At 35.5% G+C, this 26,037-nt stretch overlaps 1 protein-coding gene across 3 annotated transcripts in view; it reads right to left on the bottom strand.

Moving 5' to 3' along the window:
- ZNF451 (zinc finger protein 451) overlaps positions 1-26,037 on the bottom strand; it is a 115,263-nt gene that overhangs the window by 56,512 nt on the left and 32,714 nt on the right. For all 3 annotated transcript variants that reach the window (XM_044004459.1, XM_044004460.1, XM_044004461.1), the window contains exon 3: positions 24,755-24,835. In XM_044004459.1, the coding sequence (XP_043860394.1) occupies positions 24,755-24,835 (81 nt within the window). The remainder of the gene's footprint in view (positions 1-24,754; positions 24,836-26,037) is intronic.

Genomic DNA, 26,037 nt, shown 5'->3' with positions numbered 1-26,037 from the left:
GAATGTTTTTAAATACATAAAATAAAATATATAATTACAAAGGAAATTAATTATACTTAAAGTTATCAAAATATCTATTTTTAAAGTTCTCAGATCCCAGGTTAAGAACTTCTGCAGTAGAATATCAGGAAACCAGGGGAAGCTAGGTGGCACAGTGAATAAAGCACCAGCCCTGGACTCAGGAGGACCTGAGTTCAAATCCAGCCTCAGACACTTGATATACATAGTATGCTTTCTTCTATTTTTAAATTCGTTGGGGTACATGCTCGATAATGGGGTAGCTGAGTCAAAAAATATTTTTTAAAAAATTCCAGGGTGGATCTGTTTTCCATTTTAAAAAAAAACAACAACCATGACATGGAGAGACTTTCCAATGGCCCAACAACAGAAACCTGTGGTTAGGCATAGCAGTCATTCTAAAATTAGCTATCTGTGTATACTGAGATCACTTGCCGATTAGAACAAACATCCAAATAAATATGCAAACCAGAAGGTAAGATAAGAAGACACTAAAAACAATTTTAGCAGCTCCAAAGGAACCGGTCTGAATAAACTTTTGATGTGGAAAACAGGATATAGTCTGTGCCTTTATTTTTGTCTACTATCATTTCTTTTTTTTTTTCTTTTCTTTTCTTTTTTTTTTTTTAAGTGAGGCAATTGGGGTCAAGTGACTTGCCCAGGGTCACACAGCTACTAAGTGTCTGAGGCCGGATTTGAACTCAGGTACTCCTGACTCCAGGGCTGGTGCTCCATCCACTGCGCCACCTAGCTGCCCCTACTATCATTTCTAAAATATTTCACTAATGCAAAACAGTCGCCATAATGAAGCCAAAAGAGTCAAGAAACTCTCAGCTTATAAATAATAATCTACTTGCTAAGTGGAGAAACACATTAAGCCACGTTACTGCCAATTAGAGAATAAATACATTTACAAAACACCATGGAAGAGGATTAAAAACAACCACCACCACCCTGTGAGCAACAATTTCTTTTAAAAGCAAAAAAAGAAAAAGGAAGGCAACAGCATGACTGATTAATGTATCAAAAAAGTCTGAAAACATGAGCAATGTACAACATTTGTAGTCCTTCCACCTCTGCAAAGAGGAGAGGAAGGGGCAAGAGGAGATGGTGTGTTTGTAAATATTTAACTATCAGCTTGCCCCTCCCCCATCCAAAAGATGCACATGCATGCACACACTTTTATTATAACTTTTACTGATATAAAGGATGTATAGTACATAATTTACAAACAACAAATACAATATTCTTTATTGTAAATTAAATAGTTGGGGCAGCTGGTGGCGCAGTGGATAAAGCACCAGCCCTGGATTCAGAAGTACCTAAGTTCAAATCTGGCCTCAGACACTTGACACTTACTAGCTGTGTGACCCTGGGCTGATAATAGCTGTGTAACTCTCATTGCCCCGCAAAAAAAAAAAAAAAATCACTTCAATGATACAATTTTTAAAAATCAGTTATCCATAGTGAACTTAGTTCTTCATAAGGCCAAGTGTGATAGTTCTAATGAAACAAAGTAATTTTAAATGCTTTCATCTTTGTTTCTATTCAATAAAAGACATAAGTAGATGTGTTGAATTATGTTTTCCAGTTAACATTCCTAAGGACATTAAATTTATTATTTTTAATTAAATGGTATATCTTTAAATATCTGACTTAGTTAAATCTTCAATGTGAGATTTGTTTCTAGTACAAATCTTCAAAACTTTCAAGTGTGCTTGTGGTGACTTGGATTAATTTTTAGCCTTTTAAAATTTAGGTGATCTTAAGGGCAATGCAGTTGAAGGTAATGAAAATTCTTCAAAAGTGTCAATCAAGGGGCGGCTAGGTGGCGCAGTGGATAAAGCACTGGCCCTGGATTCAGGAGTTTCTGAGTTCAAATCTGGCTTCAGACACTTGACACTTACTAGCTGTATGACCCTGGGCAAGTCACTTAACCTCATTGCCCCATTAAAAAAAAAAAAAGAGTGTCAATCAATGTTATCTAATGTTATTGCCAAACCAGAATAAGAATAAGAAAAAAGTACATGTAATATAGGATTATACATATCATGCAGCAATAGTAGCTCTTAAACTATATGACAAAGGATATTATCAGGCAGTTTTCAGATGAAGAAATTAAAGCAATCTACAGCCATATGAAAAAATGTTCTCAATCACTACTGATTAGAGAAATGCAAATTAAAACTACGCCCTGGATTCAGGAGTACCTGAGTTCAAACCCAGCCTCAGATACTTGACACTTACTAGCTGTGTGACCCTGGGCAAGTCACTTAACCCCCATTGCCCTGCAAAACAAACAAACAAAAAAACCCCTACTCTGAGGTACCACCTCACATCTAGGCAATCGTTTAATATGACAAAAGGAAAATGATAAATGTTGGAGATGTGGGGAAATTGGAACACTAATGCATTTTTAGAGTTGTGAACTGATCCAACCAATCTGGAGAACAATTCGGAACCATGCCCAAAAGGCTATAAAACTGTGCATACCCTTTGACCCAGCAATACCACTGCTAGGTCTATATCCCAAAGAGATCATAAAAATGAGAAAAGAACCCACATGTACAAAAATATTTATAGTTGCTCTTTTTGTGGTGGCAAAGAATTGGAAACTGAGGGGATGCCCATCAATTGGGGAATGGCTAAACAAGTTATGGTATATGAATATAGTGGAATACTATTGTGCTGTAAGAAATGATGAGCAAGCAGATTTCAGAAAAACTTGGAAAAGCTTACATGAATTGATACTGAGTGAAATGAGCAAAACCAAGAGAACATTGTACACAGTATCAACAACATTGCGTGATGATCAACTGTGATAGACTTAGCTCTTCTCAGCAATGATCCAAGACAATTCCAAAGTACTCATGATGGAAAATGCTATCCACAACCAAGAAAAAAAAAAACAAAAACCCAACTATGGAGTCTGAATATAGATTGAGGCACACTATTCCCACTTTTTTTTGCTTTCTTTTTCATAATTTTTCCCATTTGTTCTGATTTTTCTTTCACAACATGACTAATGTAGAAATGTTTAACATGACTGTAATGTATAACATCAGATTGTCAGGGAAGAGAGGGAGAAAAATTAGGAATTCAAAATCTAACAAAAATGAATGGTGAAAACTATCTTTACATGCAATTGGAAAAAAAGAAAATAAAATACTATCAAATTTTAAAAATTAACTATATGACACATCTCTGTCTTAACACTCAATTTTAACAATTTCAATTTCAAGTTCTTTGGCTTTTTTTTTTTAGCTCAAGTTGTTTTGTTTTAATTTTCAAGTTCTTTTATAGCTTGGGTAGGTTTTTACTAGATTGGTGATAGATACAATGCACTTTATCCAGGAATATTTTTAAATGATTAATTTGTTCAGATATTAAATCTAAAAGTGGTAACTCAAATAAATTTAAAGTAGTGCAGAGTAATGATTTTCTGACTTCATATCTATTCTAGGATGTCTTCCCAAAATGCAATTAAGTTTTCTTTAAAATATTAATTACTAAAGCCACAATCTTTTAAAGTAGATAGTAAGATATAGAAAATGTACTCTGTGTGGTTGACTCTGGCATTCTCTTCTATAATATTCCTAAGTATTTCCATTTTTATTTTTTATTCATGGTGCATTATGTTATATAAACTGCTATATCTACTCCATTTTTCTCTTATAATTCTATTGACCTCTGAAAAGCAGGCCTATTATATTTTATCAAAATGTAAATAGTACTGAAAACTTTTATCATAGCATCAGTACTTTTACTATTGAGCTTATGCCCTGGGGGGACCAATTTTTAAATGGGGAATGTTAGCTAAGCGGCTCTCCGCAATATTGGGGCAAGGAAGGAGACTGGCAGCCTCCCTCAAAACAGAACAGGATTTATTTTAACAAGAACGAACTTTTAAAAAAACACACACACAAACAGGATCAGTAGGATCAAGGGAAAGGAAATAAAATGGGGAAAGGGAAATTATACAACCTGAAAAAATACCACCGCCCAGGAATCTGCTGAGAATACACAGCAGAGCTCCTGTCGCCTTCCAGCTTCCAGCTAAAACGGTGAATTGGCCACTCTAATAGTCACATGACTGCCCTCACTAGGCTTCTAATCATTATAATTTTGCCAGGTCCATGTAGGTGTTGGCGAGTGGTGATGACATGAGGTGCCAGCGCCATGGCAACAGCTACAACCAGTGGGTGGAGCACCATGCGGAGCCTCAGGCCAGTGCGCCCTGAGGCATAAAAACCTCAAATAACAATTAACTCTTTGCAGCCCTATACTAGAAATTGAGTCAATAGCTGATTATTTTTAAGAAATCTGGAAATTTAGTATGGGCTTTGGAATATCAAGTATCCTAATTTGTTTTATCTTCACAGAGTTTATTCTAGTGGTTTTATTTTCTCAAATCTAGATAATCAACAAAATAAAAGGTCAAGCCTGATTTGTAGTATTTACTGTTTTCTTTGGTGTAAATAATTCCACCACAGATAATTTCAACCTGACTGATGTACTGAACATGGACAAAGAAAAGAGATGTGCAGTAGTAGTAAAGCCATTACATAGTATTTCCACTATAAAGAAACAATAGATGTAAATAACCTCAATAGCATATTAATAGTAAAATGATTAATAAACTAAACTCATTGTTTCTTATCTGTTTACCATGTTTAATTATGACCATTTTCCTTCTTATCCTGAGTGCATTAATTGCATGTATAGAATATTTTCAACTTTCTGTAATAAGTTATGCATTTGATCTTTTAAAATTTCCTCAATCCCTTATTTAGTTAAGAGTATATATAATCGGAGGGCAGCTAGGTGGCACAGTGGATAAAGCACTGGCCTTGGATTCAGGAGGACCTGAGTTCAAATCCAGCCTCAGGGGCAGCTAGATGGTGCAGTGGATAGAGCACTGGCCCTGGAGTCAGGAGTACCTGAGTTCAAATCTGGCCTCAGACACTTAAAACTTACTAGCTGTGTGACCTTGGGCAAGTTACTAACCCCAATTGCCTCACTAAAAAAACAACAACAACAACAAATCCAGCCTCAAACACCTGACACTTACTAGCTGTGTAGCCCTGGGCAAGTCACTTAACTAACCCTCATTGCCCCCGAAAAAACAAAACAAAACCCAACACCAGAAGAGTATATCTAATCGGGGGCAGATGCTTGGCATAGTGTGCATAGGGCACCAGCCCTGTATTCAGGAAGACCTGAGTTCAGATCCAGCCTCAGACACTTGACACTTGGTGGCTGTGTGACCCTGGGCAAGTCACTTAACTGTCACTGCCCCCCCCCAAAGAGTATATCTAATCACTGTTTTAAGATATATATAATCTGTTTCTTTTGAGGGGGGGCGTGTGTAAATATTAAAATCACACATATATATTTAGAATACATTGTAGAATACAGTATTAAGATTAAGCATTAAGTATTAAGGCTTGCCTGAGCCTGATTTCCGTCAGACTTTTTCCAGTTTTCCCAATCATTTTTATCAAGTAGGGAATTATTTCCTAATTTTTTTCCTGGTCTATTAAACACTGAATTTCCATTGTTTTCTATTATCTAAGGTTTAGAAGTGCTATTCTCCCTTTATCTCTACCATCCTTCCTTATTTCCCTTGATATCTAGATCTTTATTTTTCCAAATGAATCTTCCTACTTTGTTGTTGATACAATATACTCTTGAAAATTTGATTGGTATAGCATTAAGTGTATAATTAACTTTAATATTAGTCATTTTCATTATATTGGCAGAGTCTATCAGTGAGCTGTAGCTATTTAAGTTGTTCTATATTTCTTTGATGAACACTTTGTAATTGAAACTATACAGGGGCAGCTAGGTGGCACAGTGCATAAAGCACAGGCCGTGAATTCAGGAGGACCTGAGTTCAAATCCAGCCTCAAACACTTAACACTTAACTAGCTGTGTGACCTTGAGCAAGTCACTTAATCCCAAATGCCTCACCAAAAAAAGAAAGAAAGAAACTATACGAATATTTTATCTGTTTGATGATTATTGCCCAGGTATTATATGCTCTTTATAATTACTTGGAATGGAAATCAGTCATTAGTATATAAAAATGCTGTTGATTTTGAGGCTTTATTTTGTAATGTGCAATTTTGCTGAAGCTACTGTCTCAATCTCTGCTAACTCTAGAATTTTCTAAGTAAATCATCAGCATGGATAGATCTATCACCTCTTTACTTATCCTTATCCCTTTCTTTCTCTTGTTTTATTGTTACTGCTAGCATGTCCAGCATTGTTTGAAATAATAGTGAGAATGAACATCTTTGCTTTACTCCTTTATTTACTGGGAAAAGTCCTAATGTATCAATTGTGTATCATGCTTAATTTTGTTTTTAGATATTTTTTATAATATTAAAAAGGGTACTTGTATACCTATGCTTCATACGATTTTTAGAATAAAAGAATGTACATTTTCAAAGGTTTTTTTCTGTACTGGTTCAAATAATCATGTGGTTTTGGATGGGTTCCCCCCCACCCCATTATCGTGTGGATTGTTTTCCTACTGTTGAACCATCCTTATATCGCTGGAATAAATAATTTGGTCATAATGAATGATTTCTTGAATCAATTACTCAGGTCTGACAGATTTTATTTAAAAATTTTCAACTGATATTCATTAATGATATATTCTATAATTGTTTTATCTTTCCCTGATTTAGGTATTAGGATATTTCTCTCATAAAAAGAATCTGGTTAGATGCTTTCTTTCTCAACTTTTAAGAAAGATTTAGGTAATATTTTACTAATTGTTCTTTAAAAGTTTGACAGAATTTTCCTATGAATCAATATGGAATAGACTTTTTCCTTTAGTAATTCCTGCTTTTCTGACACTGGGTTACTTAAGATCTCTACTTAGTCTTCCGTTAGTTTGGATTTTATATTTTAAAAGGTATTCTCTATTTCTTTTGTATTCTGATTTTAGTATATAACTGCATAGGTACCAATAATTATTTTTATTTTTTTTATTTTTTAATTTCACCTTGTTCCTTCTCTATTTTGTTGATTTGATTTACTGTCCTCTTCTTTTTTAAAACTGGCCAAAAGTTTATCAATTTTATCAGTCATTTCAAAGAACTAGTTTTTATTTTCCCTTTGCATTTCTAGTGTTTAGTTTTCAGTTTATTTCTCCTCTCATTGTTAAAATTGACTCTTGTGTTTATTTTATGTTTGTTGCCATTTGAATTTTTATAAATGCATAATCAGTTCATGAATCCTGTTTCATCCATGTGTGTTTATAGTGATATGATTTTTGAAAATGATGACTATATCAGCTGTATCCCAGAAATACTGGCATGTTTTTTCATTATTTAAATATTTTTCATACAATTACTATTTCTACAATTTGTTCTTTAACCTACTTGGTGCTGAGAAATGTGAGTTCATTTGAATCCCATTCAGAAGGTGCCATGTCTTTTTATTCATTTCTCGAGCAATTTGTTCAGTTCTATATTTTCCCCTTGTGTTTATCATTCTTTAGACTTACCCGTTGTAAAGTCCCCATGTGTCCTTATAGACTTTCTCTTCCCCATGGGAACATTCATCAGTGGCACCCTCTTCCACCACTTAACAAGATTTCCCCCTTTTCTTTCCCCTGTTTCAATCCCTCCCTTTGTCTTCTTGCCCACTGTCCTGTAGGCTCTCTTCTACCTGAAAGATTACAGGAGTTACTTGATTGTAGCACATCATATAATCTTTTCTATCTTATTCTTACCCTCCCCCCCTTTTTATTCAAGTTCTCATTTTATAATTTATTCCCACCAAAAAACCTTTCTTCTTAAATTCCAGGGAGTGCTATGATATTTAGTCCATGATATTTCATGCCGTTTCTCCAATATCACTTCATTTTACTCTTCCTTTCACCCTTCTCTCTTTGTGTACTTTTAGAAATAAATATCTTAATAGTGTTTTTGTGGTTATTTTCTTGTTTTCCTTGGCTGCTGTATTTGTTTTCTTTATATTTCCCCATAGAGGATTTTGAAAAGTAAATAATTTGTTTTAGTCTGATTTTCTTTCAAAGAATGTTTCAAATGCTTTTTTTTTTTTTTTGGCAGGGCAATGGGGGTTAAGTGACTTACCCAGGGTCACACAGCTAGTGTTAAATGTCTGAGACCGGATTTGAACTCAGGTCCTCCTGAATCCAGGGCCAGTGCTTTATCTACTGCGCCACCTAGCTGCCCCTCAAATGCTGCTTTTTTATTCAAAGTCCATCTCTTTTTTTTTTAATTAATGATTAAGATAAAGTTTGCAGAAGCAGGTTCACCTTGGGTTATATCCTCAGTAGCTTTGTTTATCAAAGCACATTACTTCAGTCCCTCTGGTGGTTTCTCTTAAGTGCAAAATAGGATTGCATTATTTGAATTTCCTTTCCTTTATATTGAAGGTTTTCTTCTTGATTGTTTGCAGAATTTTTTGTTTGTCATTGGGAGTTTGTAGCATAAGTTTTTACTCCCCTTTTCTAGACTGTTACTGTTTAATTTAGAAATTCTACAGTTTTCTTTAATTATTTCTTATATTGTGGTAGGTGGATTTTTTACCTTGTAATCTCCTTGAAGATGTATAATTCTATTCTTAAGCTATCTCAACTCAAACTGTATTAGAAATCAATATATTTTGCTTGCATGCAGACCATATTTTCTTTTAATGTTAATTGGGTTTTTTCCCTTCAGACTGAGAATGCAAATACACAGAAATGGAAGATAATTCTTTTTCTCTGTTTCTGGTGAGAATTGCCACAGTGAATTAAATTTTTTATATTCTGTCCCATTAATTCTGCTGCACAGACCATAAATTCTGCTTAAAACCATTGTGAAAAATCCTGCTGTGATTCCATCTGATCTTGAAATTCCATAGAACCCTGTTTCACCAGGTGTTGATTGATTTTCCTTTTTTCTTGCAATACTTATTCACAGATGTCAGAATTCTTTTACCTGATTTGGATATAAACCTTCTGTTATTTACATCTTCTCTGTTGGTTTATCTAGAGATCTTTGGTAATTTAATTCTTTCCTCTCCCCCTCCCCTTGTATTCCCTTATTTCTCACTTTCTAACTTCTTTCTCCTTTGAAGACAAGTTTCCCTCAGCAGATCTCAGCCTTCTCCCACACTGGGTAATTTAGGTTGATCTCTGCCCCAAGTGAGAAGGAGACAGAACTCACTCCAAATGGATGCTGTACTCTTTTCCTCAGGCCTAGTGAAATGCTATACAGGAATATACATGTCCTATTCCTCACCTGTCTGGCTGAGCTCTTTTGCAGCACAGAATACTGCCATGTTGCTGTTCCAATCTGAGCAAGCTTTTGCCTTTTGGTTTTCCATGGCACTAGAAGGTTGAAGTGGGATAGAATGAAATTTTATTGCAAGGTTATGGTCAGGCTTGTGTAGCAATGCTACTTGAGAGTGGTTGATGGTGACAGAAGTGATGCTAAGTGAGTACATCAGGGGCTAGAAATCAGCATTTTCTGTTGTTAGCCCACTGAATTACCTCATTAGGGTTTTTCATGTTCTAATCCACGGAGACAGCTAAAGCTGATTATTCTTCTGTCAGACAAAATTCCTTTTTCAGAGAGATCTGTGAGAGGACATGAGAATCAGAGAAAATGTCTAGTCCTCTGTCTTTCTGGTCACATGACATGTAAGTCAGCAACACAATCTTTTTGGGGGGATGGGGTAGGCAATTAGAGTTAAGTGAATTGTCTAGGGTCACATAGTTATTAAGTGTCTGTGGCTGCATTTGAACAAGGGTCCTCCTGACTTCACGACCAGTGCTATGTCCACTGTACCACCTAGCTACACCAGCAACATCATTTTTTTTTTTTTGGTGAGGCAATTGGGGTTAAGTGACTTGCCCATGGTCACACAGCTAGTAAGTGTTAAATGTCTGAGGCCGGATTTGAACTCAGGTCCTCCTGACTCCAGGGCCGGTGCTCTATCCACTTCGCCACCTAGCTGTCCCAGCAACATAATTTTTAAAAGCACCAATGAATTGATTATGAAACTATCTTAAAGAGAAGGTTCCAAAAGAATTTAAAAGATCATGGATAATGTTTTTACCAAAAAAAAAAAAAAAAAGGTGGGAAGAATGGACCATGATGATATCAAGAGCTAGAAACCCAAACCAATTCACAGGTATTTATTAAGCACCTATTACATGCCAGTCTTTCTTTTTTACCTCTATAATAAAAATTTTAAAGAGTCATCTAAGAGCTTTTATAAATGATTTTATATAGCATACCACATCTTTACAGTCACACAATTTAAAGATATGAATATAAGATCCAACTTTTATTTACAGAATTATAGACTTAGAGCTTAGAGGTCATTGAATCCAATGTCCTCAATGTACACATGAGGAATTTGAGGCACAGAGAAGTTAAGTGCCTATTCAGGGGTCACACAGCTAATAAATGCTGCTAAGAACAAGTCTAATGCTCTATCTACACTGTTAGTTATCTGTTCACTGACATAAAGACTTGACTCAGAAGAATAAAATTCATCCTTTTAATGCTATCTCAGACAAGATGTCTCCAACAACTAAGTCAAAAACATGCAAATGTCATGAAGCTAACTGTTCAACTACATTGCTTTTCACATGCATCAAGTGTTAAATATATTCCACTATGTTTTGTAGCAAAATGGAAAATTTCTTGTGCAAACTCCAAACAAAACATGAATATTCTATTGATGCGTTTCAATGACAACACAAAAATAAATCAAACTCACAACACTTCCAAATTACTCTGTGAAAACTACTTAGTTAGGTCAAAGTAAATGAAAAATGAACACTACCCAGACTACAGTTAGAGAAAAAGCCCATAGAATTACTACACCAATGTGTACTTCTTAGATATGGTATACAAATGGACAGTGATTTCAGTCCAGAATTTAGGAAGAAAAGATCAACCAAAAAAATTTTGGGAAATCACTCAGTCCTCAAAGATTCCAAATTGTTTTCTGTTGCTAAAGTCCATTCCTTTTTAATACAAATAATCTACTTATGATTCTCTTAGGCCATGACACATGAAATAGCAAAATTTCAGAAAAGTTCAAATAGAAATAAAGCAAAAGGGAAAAAGACATATGATGGGCATATGTATACTGCAGCATTTTAGTCAATAAAATGTGCATGTAAGATATGGAATAAAAGACACTATCTAGGAAATTTGTAACTAGAAAAGGTAATTCAGCAAAAATAAAATGACAGGGGCAGCTAAGCTTAGCTTTATTCTCCATGATTCCCCCAGGGATGTATACAGGCAGAAGTTGTATGGTGAACTGTTAGCCATGAATTTCCCTCTTAAGGAAGTAGTAGAAAGAAGCTTGGTGAATCAGGATACATGCACTCTGCTGCTCATATTTACAAAAGGGCTTTACCACTGTTTTTATAACATTCTTTGGCTATAGTATTACTTGAGATTGTATTCTAAATCCCAAAATGAAGGTTTCTGTGAGAAAGCCATCAAATCTACACAGGTTCTATGGGCCTGGATGTGGATATGTTTTAATTTAAAAAAAAAAAAAAGCTGGTGGGGGGGAGGAGGAAAGGCCCACTTAACCTGCTGCTTGGTTCATTAAAAGTAATTACCTCTAGACCAATATCTTACACCCCATACAAAAAGAAGGTCAAAATGGGTTCAAGATTTAGACATAAAGGGGGATACTACAGATAAATTAGGAGATGAAGGGACAGTTTATCTCTCAGACCTATGGAGAGAACAATTTATGTCCAAACAAAAGATAGAGAATATTATGAAATGCAAGATGGGAAACTTTGATTATATTAAATTTAAAAGGTTTTGTACAAACAGAAGCAATGCAGCCAAAATTAGAAGGGAGGCAGAAAGCTGGGAAACAATTTTTTACAGCCAGTATTTCTGATAAAGGCCTCATTTTTAAAATACATAGGGAACTAAATCAAATTTATAAGAATGCAAGTCATTCCCCAATTGAGAAATGGTCAAAGGATATGAACAGGCAGTTTTCGATGAAGAAATCAAAGCTATCTATTACCATATGAAAAAGTACTCTAAATCACTGTTAATTAAAGAAATGCAAATTAAAACAACTCTGAGGTACCACCTCACATCTATCAGATTGGCTAATATGACAAAAAAGGAAAATAATAAATGTTGGAGAAGCTGTGGAAAAATTGGAACACTAATGCATTTTTGGTGGAACTGTGAACTGATCCAACCATTCTGGCGAGCAATTTGGAACTATGCCCAAAGGGTTATGGGACTGTTCATACCCTTTGACCCAGTGGTACCAACTGCTAGGTCTGTATCCCAAAGTGATCATAGAAGAGGGAAAAGGACCCACATATTTATAGCAGCTCTCTTTGTGGTGGCAAAGAATTGGAAATCGAGGGAATGCCCATCAATAGGGAAATGGCTAAACAAGTTGTGGTATATGAATGTAATGGAATACTATTGTGCTGTAAGAAATGATGAGCAGGAGGAGTCCAGAGAAACCTGGAAGGACTTACATGTACTGATGCTGACTGAGAGGAGCAGAACCAGGAGAACATTTTACATAATAACACCAACATTATGTGATGAACAATGGTGATAGACTTGGTTCCTCTCAGCAGTGCAACAATCCAAGACAATTTCAAAGAACTCATGATAGAGAGTGTTCTCAACATCCAGAAAAAAGAACTGTGGATTATGAATGCAGATTGAACCATACTGTTTCTACTTTGGGGCTGGTTTTTTTCCCTTCTTTTTTGAGGTTTTTCCCTTGTGCTCTGATTCTTCTTTCACAAGATGACTAATAGAAATATGTTCAATGTGATTGCACATATATATCCTATATCAGATTGTTTTCTGTCTTGGGGAGGGGAGAGGGAAGGGAGGGGGGGCAGAAAAATTTGGAACTAAACATCCTATGAAAACAAATGTTGAAAACTATCCTTATACGTAACTGGAAAATAATAAAATGCTTAAAAAAACCAAACCTATGGCATAGTAGTGAGGCATTGGGGGAAAGGGATAAGCATTTGTCACATGCCAACTTTATATTTTTAATTTATGGAATAAGACAAGCATTTCCATAATGTAGTATAGTAAAAAAAGATGATTGCAGATAAAAAAAAGTTATTAAGTTATTGCCTCCCACAATGGTGTGGCTTCCAGACTCTTCCAAGCAATAGCATTATGTTAAAATGCTGACTAAATACTTTAAATATAAGTATTTTACTTCAGGTGCAAGTACTTTACTTCTCCCATAATGTATAACTGAATTTTTGTTTTGGATATTATGGAAAATGAATATGCATGTGTTAAATAATGGAAAAGAATGCCCCAATAGAAACACTGGAAATATTCTCTCTACCACAAAGGAGCAACATAGTGTAGGTAGTCTTGAATAGAGCACAGTGCTGTAATGTTCTTAAAATAGCTGCATAACCAACTACAAGCAACTCTGTAAGGTTATTTACATATACAGAGCTACTAAGAGGTTGATAAAACTCTTAAAAAGTTATGGCTCAAAGGTTTTTTTAGTTATTGAGTTAACATTACAAAGTTTGACAAAATAATTACAATACATAAAAAAGACAAAAAAAAACCCTTAAAGAACTGCATTTAGGAATCAGAGAAAATGTATGATTGTGTCATCATAATCATATTAACCTTGTTACCTGACATAAAAAGGCTTTTCCATACCAAAATGAAGACATAACAAGGTGTCTACTATGAAGATAAACTCCTAAGAAGTAAATTAATTATGTCCTCTATTATTTAACATCATGACTGATACATTGTGATAATTAATGAAGAAAAAGGGAAAGTCCAGGATTATTAAAAGAGGAAAATAATATTAGTCCATTATGATGACAGTTTTCTCAAATAACAGCTAACCTATAATTTATGGGCTATTTACAGCAACCCCCTAAATAATATATGACACCATAATACATGAAGCATTTTATGAACTAAATATAATTAGGATACATACCTCTAAAAGTAAACTATTTACTGTGCTTACCAACTTAAGATAATCAATCATTTGGAACCTTAGAAGACCTGGGCAAGCACAATGAACTTCTTGAAAGTCCTGAAAGAAGATGACTGATACAAAACTTTGTCAGTAGTCATTAAAATCCAAAATACCATTTAACTTATATACTTGGCTAAACAAAATCAGTAAAGCAAAACGAAAATCTGTAAAATTGCATATCCTTATTGGCTAAAAATGGATAAAGTCGGATAGATCACTGGCCCTGGAGTCAGGAATACCTGAGTTCAAATCCAGCCTCAGACACTTAACACTTACTAGCTGTGTGACCCTGGGCAAGTCACTTAACCCCAATTGTCTCACTTAAAAAAAAAAAAAGGATAAAGTCATGATATGAAAGAATTGCTCCATTTTCTAACAACTATGTGATAACATTTAATGTAAAAATACAGTGTCGGTAGGAATAAATTCTACCAATAACTGGCTCCTATGGCAATACGAAGAAGTTAGTATAAATTTTTAAACATTCAATTTCTGATGGAATTAAAATCATTTTATTCTTACTTATATAGAACATATATACATCAACACCTCTGCCAATAGCAAGGGACAAAGAGAAAGCAGAGCTCAAAATCCATTCATTTTAAGGCCACATGGGGCAGCTAGGTGGCGTAGTGGATAAAGCACTAGCTCTGGATTCAGGAGGACCTGAGTTCAAAGCCAGCCTCAGACACTTGACACTTACTAGCTGTGTGACCCTGGGCAAGTTACTTAACCCTCATTGCCCTGAAAACAAACAAACATTTTAAGGCCACATAATTAGCAAAGTTTTATATTTTGGGAAGCTATATGAATCCCCAAAACATTACTATCAACAGGCCCCTTTGAGCGATAGATATTGACAATGAAAGCAAAAGATGAGTTGTTGAATGCTGTAGAAAGAATCACAACTCCAGTAAATATACCATGGAAACTAGATGCTATTTTTCATGAGGGATAGATGTGACAAAAATAGTAGATATAGGGGCGGCTAGGTGGCATAGTGGATAAAGCACTGGCCCTGGATTCAGGAATACCTGAGTTCAAATCCGACCTCAGACACTCAACACTTACTAGCTGTGTGACCCTGGGCAAGTCACTTAACCCCAATTGCCTCACCAAAAAAAAATAAAATAAAATAAAAAATAAATAAAGTAACTGTAGACAATATAAAAAAAAGAATAGTAGATACAACCAAAGAAGTAAATAGAATGCCTCATCATTACAAAGTTCAGCAAATGAAAAAAACAGGAAAATATAAAATAGCATCCCTGCTCATGAGAGACAATATAAATAGCCTAAGGATTCATCACAGGAGAAGAAAAATTCCACAAAAGGAAATTTTAAACTGTTGAAAAGCCTTTGTAAATCTGAAAAAATTGCAAAAAGATTTGTGTTGAACAGTGACCAATACATTAGTTACAAGAGGTGAAGTATTACAATTCATTTATAACCCCATTTTATTCAGATAATTAGGACAATGATATATAATGAATATGGAAAAGTAGATATGACATATATAATCTAAATGAAACAAAAGTATTTGTATAAAATAACCATTGGTTAGAACTAAGTCACAGAAAAATATGTTTCAAAGACAAGAAACAGGAGATTAAATATCTGGAGGAGATGGTGCTTTATTAAGACATTAAAATGTCTTTTATGGTACTACCAATATCGTTAGCTTGTTTCTACAAAGCTGAAGGCTATAATTTCAACCTTGTTAATAGAAATTCTAATTGAATGATTGTCATTTTACTATAGTCATTCAGGCTGAAAAATCATTAAACATCTAATCTGGATTTTAAAAAATCATCAGTTCAACCTCTTATTTACAGAATCATCCAGGTTGCCCTAAATGAATTTAGCTGCTTGGAAAATACATCAGCAAGTTCATGTCACACTAAAGTACCATGTAACAAATTATGGGTGCTGTTTAGTACTTATTAGTCTAAGTGGTCAAAAAGATGCAGTCCTTACAAAGTGCCTCATATGAGTAAAACAGAATTATAGGATAAATAAGATTTCATAATCTCAAAACAATTTTCTTTCTGGCAAACTTTTCCCCCCTAAATTTCTATTTTTCCCCCTTAGTAAGCAAATAAAGCAACTCACCAATAATATAACAATTCAAGACTTTATTAGCCTAATAGAGGATAATGTTAAGCTTGTAAACCAAGTAAATGAGTTAGACAACTTGTACACTGATATTTTTTAAAAGCTGCCTTGAATGTGCAGATAACTGCACCAATTAAAAGGAACTATTATAAGTAAATGAGAAAAAACACCAAATCCTAAGTTAAACAGGACTCTTAAGGCAGATCATGTATGATAGTAATATAGTGAAAGAAAAACTAGTTCTAACAATTCTTTGGAAGACTTGTAGGAAAATTCTGAAATATCAAAGTTTAGTCCATGGAGTTTAACATAAATACTAAAGAATTTCAAACTACATTAAACCCTTAACTGGGTAGAACTTGAAAAGGCAATATAAATTATCTCTGCACACAGTATGTACAAGAGCTCAAACCGTTTTGATATATATTTTATATCTGTCATGAAATAATCCCTTTAAAGGAACTGCAGGGACCATAAATATAATTCTCTTAAATATATCTAAGATTCTTAAGAGGCTAATTTTGTAGAGCCCCTCTTTGGGTGATGGGACACAGTGTCCAATAAACACTTTAAACATATTTACTTTTTGACCAACTACAATCCCCACATAACGGCCTACAAAAGTTTAACTCTAATTTCTAAGTTTCTGAACCCATCTAAATTCAAAGGAAAGAAGAGGAAAAAGCTGTTTTGGTAACATGAAAATAACAATGCTGTTGCTTTACAAAAAAAAGGAAGTTTTGAGGTATAGATATGATAACTGAGCATCTTTGGAGAAGTGTATCTACAAACATGTTACCTTTTTCAAAAGGTAATGAGGAGGGGGGAGGGAGGGAGAAAAATCTAAAATTGTAAAGCTTGTATAAACAAAAGTTAAGAACTATCTTTACATGTAACGGAAAAAATAAAATACCTTATATGTTAAATATATAAATAAATACCAAAAAAAAAAAAAGGTAATGAGGATATGTTATCAAAGCTCTGAGGGTCAAGGAGAAAATATTGCAAGCAGTCAGAAAGAAACAATTCAAGTATTGTGGAGCCACATTCAGGATAACACAAGATATAACAGCTTCTACATTAAAAGATTGGAGAACTTGGAATATGATATTCCACAGGGCAAAGGAACTGGAATTACAACCAAGAATCGCCTACCCAACAAAACTGAGTATAAGCCTTCAGGGGGAAAAAATGGCAATTCAATGAAAGAGGACTTGATTCAGGAATTCTTGATGAAAAGGCCTGAGCTGAATAGAAAATTTGACTTTCAAATACAAGACTCCAAAGAAGCATAAAAAGTTAAAAAGGAAAAAGAAATCATAAGGGATATTAAAAGGTTAAACTGTTTACATTCCTACATGGCAAGATGATACTTGTAACTCAAAAGAACTTTTTCATTATTAGGACATATGAATGGAGTATATTTAAACAGAGGGCACAGGTGTGAGTTGAATATGATGGGATGATATCTTTAAAAAAATAAAATTAAGGGGTGAGAGGAATGCACTGGGAGAAAGGAAAAGGGAAAGACAGAATAAGGTAAAATATCTCACATAAAAGAAGCAAGAAAAAGCTTATACAGTAGAGGGGAAGATGGGGAAGGTGCTGGTGAGTGAGTGAACCTTACTCTCATAAGAATTGGCTCAAAGAAGGAATAACACACACACTCAATTGGGTATAGTAATCTATCTTACCCTGCAGGAAAGAAGGAGGGAAACAGGATGGTGGGGGGAGAGAAGAGTGTGATAGAAGGGAGGGTAGATTGGGGGAGGGGACAGTCAGAAGCAAAACACTTTTGAGGAGGGATAGGGTAAAAGGAGATAGAGAATAGAGTAAATGACATGGGTAAGGAATAGGATAGAGGGAAATTCAGTTAGCAACAGTAACTATGAAAAAATTTTGAAGTTTATCTGATAAAGGTTTCATTTCTCATACACATAGAGAAACGAGTCAAATTTGTTAAAATAAGAGCCATTCCCCAATTGATAGATGATCAAAAAGACTTGAAATATTCAGATTAAGCAATGAAAGCTACCGATAGACACATAAAAAAAATGTTCTAACTCACTATTGATTAGAAATATGAAAGTCAAAACAATTCTGGGGTACTACCTCATACCTACTGGATTGGATAAGAGGACAGCAGAGGAAAATGACAAATGTTGTAGGGGATATGGGGAAAATAAGACATTAATGCACTGTTGGTAGAGTTGTAAAGTGATTCAAACATTCTGCAGAAAAATTTGGAACTGTGGCCAAAGGGCTATAAAACCACGTATACTCTTTGACACCACTACTAGGTTGGTATCAAAAAAAGAGATAAAAACCAAAAAGTTAAAGGACCTATATGTATAAAAAATATCTATGGCAACCCTTTTCTGGTGCAAAGAATTCAAAATTGAGGAGATGCCCATCAATTGGAGAATGGCTAAATAAATTGTGGGATGAGATTATGATGGAACACTATCATGCCATAAGAAATGATGAGCAGCATGCTCTCAGAAAAACCTAGAAAGACTTACATGAGCTGATGCAAAGTGAGATATACTATGCAAAGTAACAGCAATATTGTAAGATGATCAGCAATGCAATGATCCTAGGACAACTCTTAAGGACTTATAAAAAATGAAATCCATCTCCAGAGAAAGAACTGATGATGTCTGAATATATTAAAGCATTTTTTTAGTTTTTTTTTGTTAAGTTTTTGTCTGTTTTCTTTAACAACCTGACTAATATGTAAATGTTTTGCATGACTACACATGTATAACATATTGAATTGCTTGCATTCTTGGGGAGGGGGGAAGGAGGAAGAGAATTTCAAACACAAAGTTTGAAAAATGGACATTAAAATTGTTTTTTACATTTAACTGGGGGGAGAAATAAAATTCTAAATAAATAGAGAAAAAGCCAAGATAGATAGATAGATACACAGAACTACAGATCTTGATGGTTTTCTGATTCCTAGGGGAAAAAAAGAAAACCCATTCTACTTGGATAAAAGGGACCCTGAGAATTAGAATCCCAGGGAGTGGGATACAGGATCTGCTCAGTAGCTAGGACAAGAGATGAGATACTGTACAAAGTCTAAATGATTAGCTTTAGTGAAGCCAGTAAGAAGGCACAGAAAGGGGAAGGTAGGTAGTACAGGGGATAAAGCACTGGCCCTGGATTCAGGAGGGCCTGAGTTCAAATCTGCCCTCAGACACTTGACACTAGCTGTGTGACCCTGGACAAGTCACTTAACCCTCATTGCCCTGCAAAAAAAAAAAAAGGGGGGGGGGAAGGGCACTAAAGTCAGTTAACAGAATTAAAAGCAAAGGCATACCCAGATTCCTGACTATTTAAGTAAATCACTGACCAGAGAGAACTACATAGCTAGCAGAACTGTGGCAGCTTGTGGTTATTCTTACTTGCAAAGAGGCTGACCTGGAACATTACAAAGAAGTTAATCTGGAGAAGTTTTATCACAATTGTGAGATTTTACTAGTAAAACATCAATATCCACATTCCAAGACCCATAGGCCTTGTTTGGGCCTTAAAGATGTTCCTATGATACCATTTTTAAATACTGAAACCAGGTTTAGTCTTGTTTAGAATATGTATTTCTTAGGATTAATGTTATTATGTGTATATATATGTGTGTGTATAGATATATATAGATATATGTATATAGATATATACATATAACCTATATCAGATTACCTGCTGTCTAGGGGAGGGGGGAGGGAGGGGAGGGAGAAAAATCTGAAAATGTAAAGCTTGTATAAACAAAAGTTGAAAACTATCTTTACATGTAACGGAAAAAATAAAATACCTTATATGTAAAAAAAAAAAAAAAGAATATGTATTTCTAATATTTCTGATCAGCATTCCTGAATGCTGTGAACAATATCCCTTATTTCCAGAGTTCCCAAATGTATGCCCCTGTGACCACCATATGTTTTATAGAGACTGTAAATGAGTTATCCAGCCTAATGGAAATAGCTATTTCTGGAGCAGGTTCCTTTTAAAAGGTCCATACTATAAGAAGTTTGCAGCCAATGATGAGAGATTACTGTTACAGAGCTTTGCAAAGATCATGTTATTCATAAGTGAGAAATTGATGGAACACAGCACATTAATGACTTTCTCTCATAAACACATAAACACACACACACACATACACCCCTTAGTGATAGTGGCTACCATTTATGACAATCAACTAGGATTATAAAAACTATTCTAATTTCATTATATTGTAACGATTGGAATGACGCCACCTGCTGGAGACCTACTGTAGAAGAGTTCCACCCATGAAGCGAAGGTCTTTGAGGGCAAGACCAGGAGTCTTTTCTTTGGTGTCAAGAAGTGACGTGGGCTAGTGGGAGGAGGAAGGAAGAGACTGGCGCTTGGTCTGGCCTTTTTTTTCCTCGGGACTCTGGTGGAGAGTGGAGCTAGAAATGCGCTCTCCCTTTAATAGATAGGCCTTTCTCTCTCTCTTTACCAAATTCTTGTTCTCCTTAATAAATGCTTAAAAGTCTAACTCTTGCTAAAGCTTATAATTTATTGGCGACCACTCATTGGATATTTTAGACAGTTTAGCTAGAATTTTAGCCCTTAACAATATATATAAAGATAGTATCAAACTCAGCCCTTAAAATCCAATCATTGCAATCAGGTTATTCTGGCAAGATTCAAATTGAGTCTTAGTTCCAAAAATAGTTTCATGGATTGGAGAGTGAGATGAACCTTTAGTAATCTGATCATAACAAGACATAGACTCTCTTGTGGTACCAGGGATGTATTTCATGAAAACCTAGGAAGCAGGGCTCAACTACTGGTCACTTGGAAGTGAAAGGATTTTCTATGGTCTAGATGGACTGCTAGATATTTCCAGATATAAAACATAATCTTCTAGGTTTGTGAATGTAAAGATTTCCTACAGATAATGTTTTGAGCCTTTCTTTTGTCATGCTAAAATTTTACCTCCTAAAGACCATTATGAATTTAGCGTACTTTGAACTTCCTTGAGATCAGAAATTAACAGTAATAGAATATCATAGAATCCTTATCCCAGATTCCTCTGGGAAAAAAAAACCCAAAAAACCATAAAATGTAAATCTTCTAAACACTGAATTTCGTTCCAAATCTAGGCAAAAGCAAACTATTTAATACTTAAGCCATATTATACTTAGAATTAAAACATCAGCTGTGCCACTGTGCCAGGAATGTGCCATGTTCTATAGGCAAATTCCTACTTAAGAATCCTACATAAAATTGAGATGGAGAAATAGGATAGGAGTTTAGAATCTCCACTGAGGATTTTCCTGAACCTGGGGATCTTGTGCCCATAGTAGTTCTGGAACTCTGTAATAGACAATTTTGACATTAATATTAAATCTCCTGTGATGTACTTTATGATCATGGTTACAAGAGAATTGAAGGTTTGCTAGAAATAAATCTACAAAGTTTACCATAATCATCTTTGGCAAATACCATCATCTATATCCATAATGATGGTATTTATTGTACCATCAAAAAAGCTACATGTAAGATCTTTTGTATTCCCTTGGAGAGAATACAAGTTAGAGCCAAACTTGTGATCTATAACTTCGAACAGGTCAAGGAATTTTTTCCATCTCTGATACTACAAAGTTACCAGCAGTCATCCTCCATTTATTCTCTCACCAATGATTTGTTTCTTTGTGTCTCAATAAAGCTCTGGATCCAGTACCATGTCCTCTTAAAGTATGAAGCCACACAGGTCATACAGTTAATAGAACATGTCACAATGAAAGCATCCTCATTAGAACCTGTAGCCCATGCCGTCCATTTCTTTTGAAGTAGAATCTAGCTTGAAGATCATGTTCCTTTATTTGTTGTTCACTAGTATCTCTACAATCAAGTCCTCTGCTGAAAAGTCATGTTGGAAAAGTCAAGTGTCCTTGACCATAGGGTATATGTATGTATGTATGCATGAATGTGTGTATATACATATATACTTATATATACTGTGCCTTGTTAATGCAGGATGATAGGCCATCAGAAGTATACTTGAAGATCTGATTGATGAAGTTTCTTAGAAAAGATAGGATAGGGTATCCAAACACCTGTTGAAGGCAAATTCCAACTTCCACAATTTGACTTCAGGTCACACAGCTACCATCCTTAGATTCTTGGATCCATTCTCGTTATTCAACAGGTTTGCAAAATTTAAAGGGTACAAAGGAAAATAAATAGCCCTCATCATCACAGTAAAGGAATTTTTAATAAGTCTGAATTTTCATTTCTTTTAATGTTTTTCCTCCATGAGAAGTAATGTTCCAGCAAACCCAAAGTTCTCTCCATCTTTAAAGATAGAAAACTTAAACTGCTTCTGAGCTTGAGTTCATAATCCAGAACAATTTAGTCATTTGTGTCCAAATACACAAGAGGAATCTTGTTCTTTTTGAGAATGAGATCTCCAATCCCAGTCCCCTTGATTTCTAATGGATCTAAAGGTTCTTGTGAAATAAGGTACAGAAAGGAAGATAGAATCCTCATAACCTAGTGACAGATGCCTTAGTTGTGGGGCTAAGTCCATTTTTTAATTCCTTTCCTGCTTGACTTTCTGGCTCTTGAGGCTCTCAGAGAGAGGATGAATAATATAGTTTCCTATAACAATTCCTGTGGTGGAAGCAGCTATGTCTAATAGAAGTGAGAACTACTACAGCTGGAGCTCACTTGAAGAGGATGGCACTCTGTATTGGAGCATGCTTTAGCAGAGTCACTTGACAAAGAAAATCAAAGAGAAAAAAGTTTTTACCATTATATTAAATCTCAGATAAAGAGATATATGTCCAGTGAGTGAACTTAACTCAAAAAAGAATTATTACTACTAAAAGATTCCCTTGGTGAAGAGATTATGGAGTTCATATGATTTGGTCCCCCATGCCTGTCAACCAGGGGCCCTATCTCTTAAAGAGAAGGGCTGGAGGAACAAAGAGAGATGCTGCTAGACTGCATATGTTTGTGCCTATATTGCATATCACATTTTTTTGTTTGCCAAGTACAGATCAAAATAGGCAATTTCCTGGCCCACCACTAGGTCAGTTCCATGCTGGAACAGGTGAGGCAGAAAAGCCACTGGCATCCAGAAAAACAACAACAACAACAACAAAAGACCACCACAGTTCCTTTGCTAAGAATGGGGGAAATGGTGATAGAAAAGATTATCTGGGGAAGGGGCTAGTTAAAATAAAATATCTCTTGCCACTATTCCAGGCCACTTTTGCTTTCCTTTTTATCCCCCGTTAAAAAAGAGCAGGGAGGGTGTGGCCAGCTGTTAAGTTCTTTGGAAGAAATGAGAGCAGAAAGCTTTCTGTCTACTATTGTAGGATACTAACAATTCACATTTAGTTGGTATGTTCTTCCCAGTGATGACACGAAATAGGTAGTATAAGCAGTGAAGATTCATTCCATTCTATGGATGAGGAAAATGAGGCTCAAAGAGGTGAAATGACTTATTCAGGTCACACAATAGTTCTCTTTTCAAGGCACCAAAAAAAAAAAAAAAAGAAGGAGAAGCTGCTTTAAAGAACAAGGTTGGAGGCAGCTAGGTGGCACAGTGGATAAAGCACTGGCCCTAGATTCAGGAGGACTGGAGTTCAAATCTGGCCTCAGACACTTGACACTTACTAGCTTACTAGCCAGTAACCTGGGCAAGTCACTTAACCTTCATTGTCCCACAAAAACAACAACAATAACAACAAAACATACATACACACACACACACACACACACACACACACACACACACACAACCAAGACTAAGATATAGGTTGTTTCCATAGTTCATTATTGAAAATCTACCTGGCAAGGTTACCACTTGGGTCTTGTTAGTCTATTTTACCATAGTGGAGGCTGAGTGACATAATTAAGAGCCATAGCTGATAACTAATACTTATATTTGGAAGGGAGAGTTACAGGGTTTTGGGCTAGTCGAGTTGTTAGAGAATGCGTAACAATTTATGGAACCTCACTTCCTAAAGAATACTTATGTCCTTTTCCTCTTTACCAAGAAAAAATAGGTGGAATGTGTTCCCCTGCACCCCTCAAATAATTTCTGATGTTCTAGGATGGGAGGCCTCAGTCTTACAAAGTGTCTGATGAAAACAATAAGGAAAAACAATAGGAATCAAAAGGCTTGAAGTTTTCCATTTTTCCCTTTATTCACACCAACTTTAAGACTTCCAGGTAGTACTTACCTTAATCATTTTGAAGTTTTCTCATATCCTTACTGGAGGACAACAGAGGAAAACTAGAAGTAGGAGGTTAGTTTCCAGAGAAGATCCTGCCAGCCTCAGACACTTGACACTAGCTGTGTGACCTTGGGCAAGTCACTTAACCCCCACTGCCCCACCAAAAAAAAAAGGGAAAAAAAGAGAAGATCCTGGGTATACTCTCTCATAGCCCACCTGAGTGGGCAAATCTCTGAAGGTCTCTATCACCGAATCATCCAAAGTAAAGAAAGTATTAACTAGTTCAATGACTGGATCTGTGCTTATTCTTCGAAAATGCCATTTTATCTGAAGAACTAGAAAATGCCATAAATGAAATGCAATGTACTTACATTAATATGAGAAGTACTAGGTCCTTCATCATCGCTACTAACCAAATCAATGTATTCAAGGACAGGTCTCAATGGCCCTTCCTAAAAAGAAAAAATTTACAAATTAGTGAACAGTTCTTCAAATCAGAATTTCTGCCATTAATCAAATGGTTTTTGGCTGAATGGAAGAAAGGGCCAGCATTAAGGAAAACCCACAGATGCCATGCAAGCCACCAGTAAGAGTTCACAAACGAAAAGATATAAAATCTAAAGAGAATAAGTAGAATCTTTATGAAATAAAGTGACAACACACTGATACCTTTGGAACTCAAAATTGTAAAATATTATGGTTAAAAAATCTGGTACCAAATTGCTATGCTACATGGATATATTTTTTCATCAAGCATGAAAAGCTGTATTGTACTGGAGGCGTGTCCTCCAGTTGAACCTCCAGGTTGAAAGCTACCATTCTCAATCATTCAGGATCTAAACCTTGGAGTCATCTTTGACTCATCCTTTTTGTCATGAAATCTGTATATTAGGGGGGGAAAGGGGGGGAAATTAGACTATATAGCTGCTGAAGGTTTTGTTGTTCTAAATCTATGAATCTCTTTTTTTTTTATTTCTAGCATTTTTGTTTTTCTTTACACAATGACATGCTGGGTATGACAATTATCAACTCTTAAAATGACTTACTAAAGCTGATTAATTAGCCTCATTATAAGAAACACTGTGAGAAAACTGTTTCCTAAGTCTTGGGGTCAACATATAATCTCCATTGTTGACGGCAGAAATTATTGTAGAGAATATTGCCTTCCTCATCACCATCAGCAACAATTGCTGATCAACTGCCAGTAATATACAAGAGCCCTAGGAATGACAGCACCCCCAGACCTCCAGTGCTGTTTGCAGTCAAGCCCTCATAACCAGCATCTGTGGGAAGAACTCCTTTGGAAAAAGAGCCTACCATGTTCAATTGCCAATTAAGTGTCACTCACTGGGCAGGAATGCCAGCCTAACTGACGTAGCCAGGTACCCCGGGAAGAAGATAGGAGACAGGGTGAACCCCGCAGGTCAAACCACCACCTCCCCTTAGATCAAAACAACAGAAACAGCCTAGCACCTTCTTTTGTGAATATCAGTGTCTCCAGCCTAATGTTTCATCTTAAAAAGCAAGCCTTGTGGAGATGTAACCTGGTCACTGTTCCTGCAGGTACTATAACCACAGCTCCTTAAGATCCCAAAAAGAATGTTCTTATCACCAAAGAAGTTGGCACAGTTAAATGGTTCAACATCAGAAAAAG

The sequence above is a fragment of the Dromiciops gliroides genome, chromosome 4 (assembly GCF_019393635.1).
Source record: "Dromiciops gliroides isolate mDroGli1 chromosome 4, mDroGli1.pri, whole genome shotgun sequence".
NCBI lineage: Eukaryota > Metazoa > Chordata > Mammalia > Microbiotheria > Microbiotheriidae > Dromiciops > Dromiciops gliroides.
Note: the sequence above shows the minus strand (reverse complement) of the source record. Positions and strands in the feature narration are given on the sequence as shown.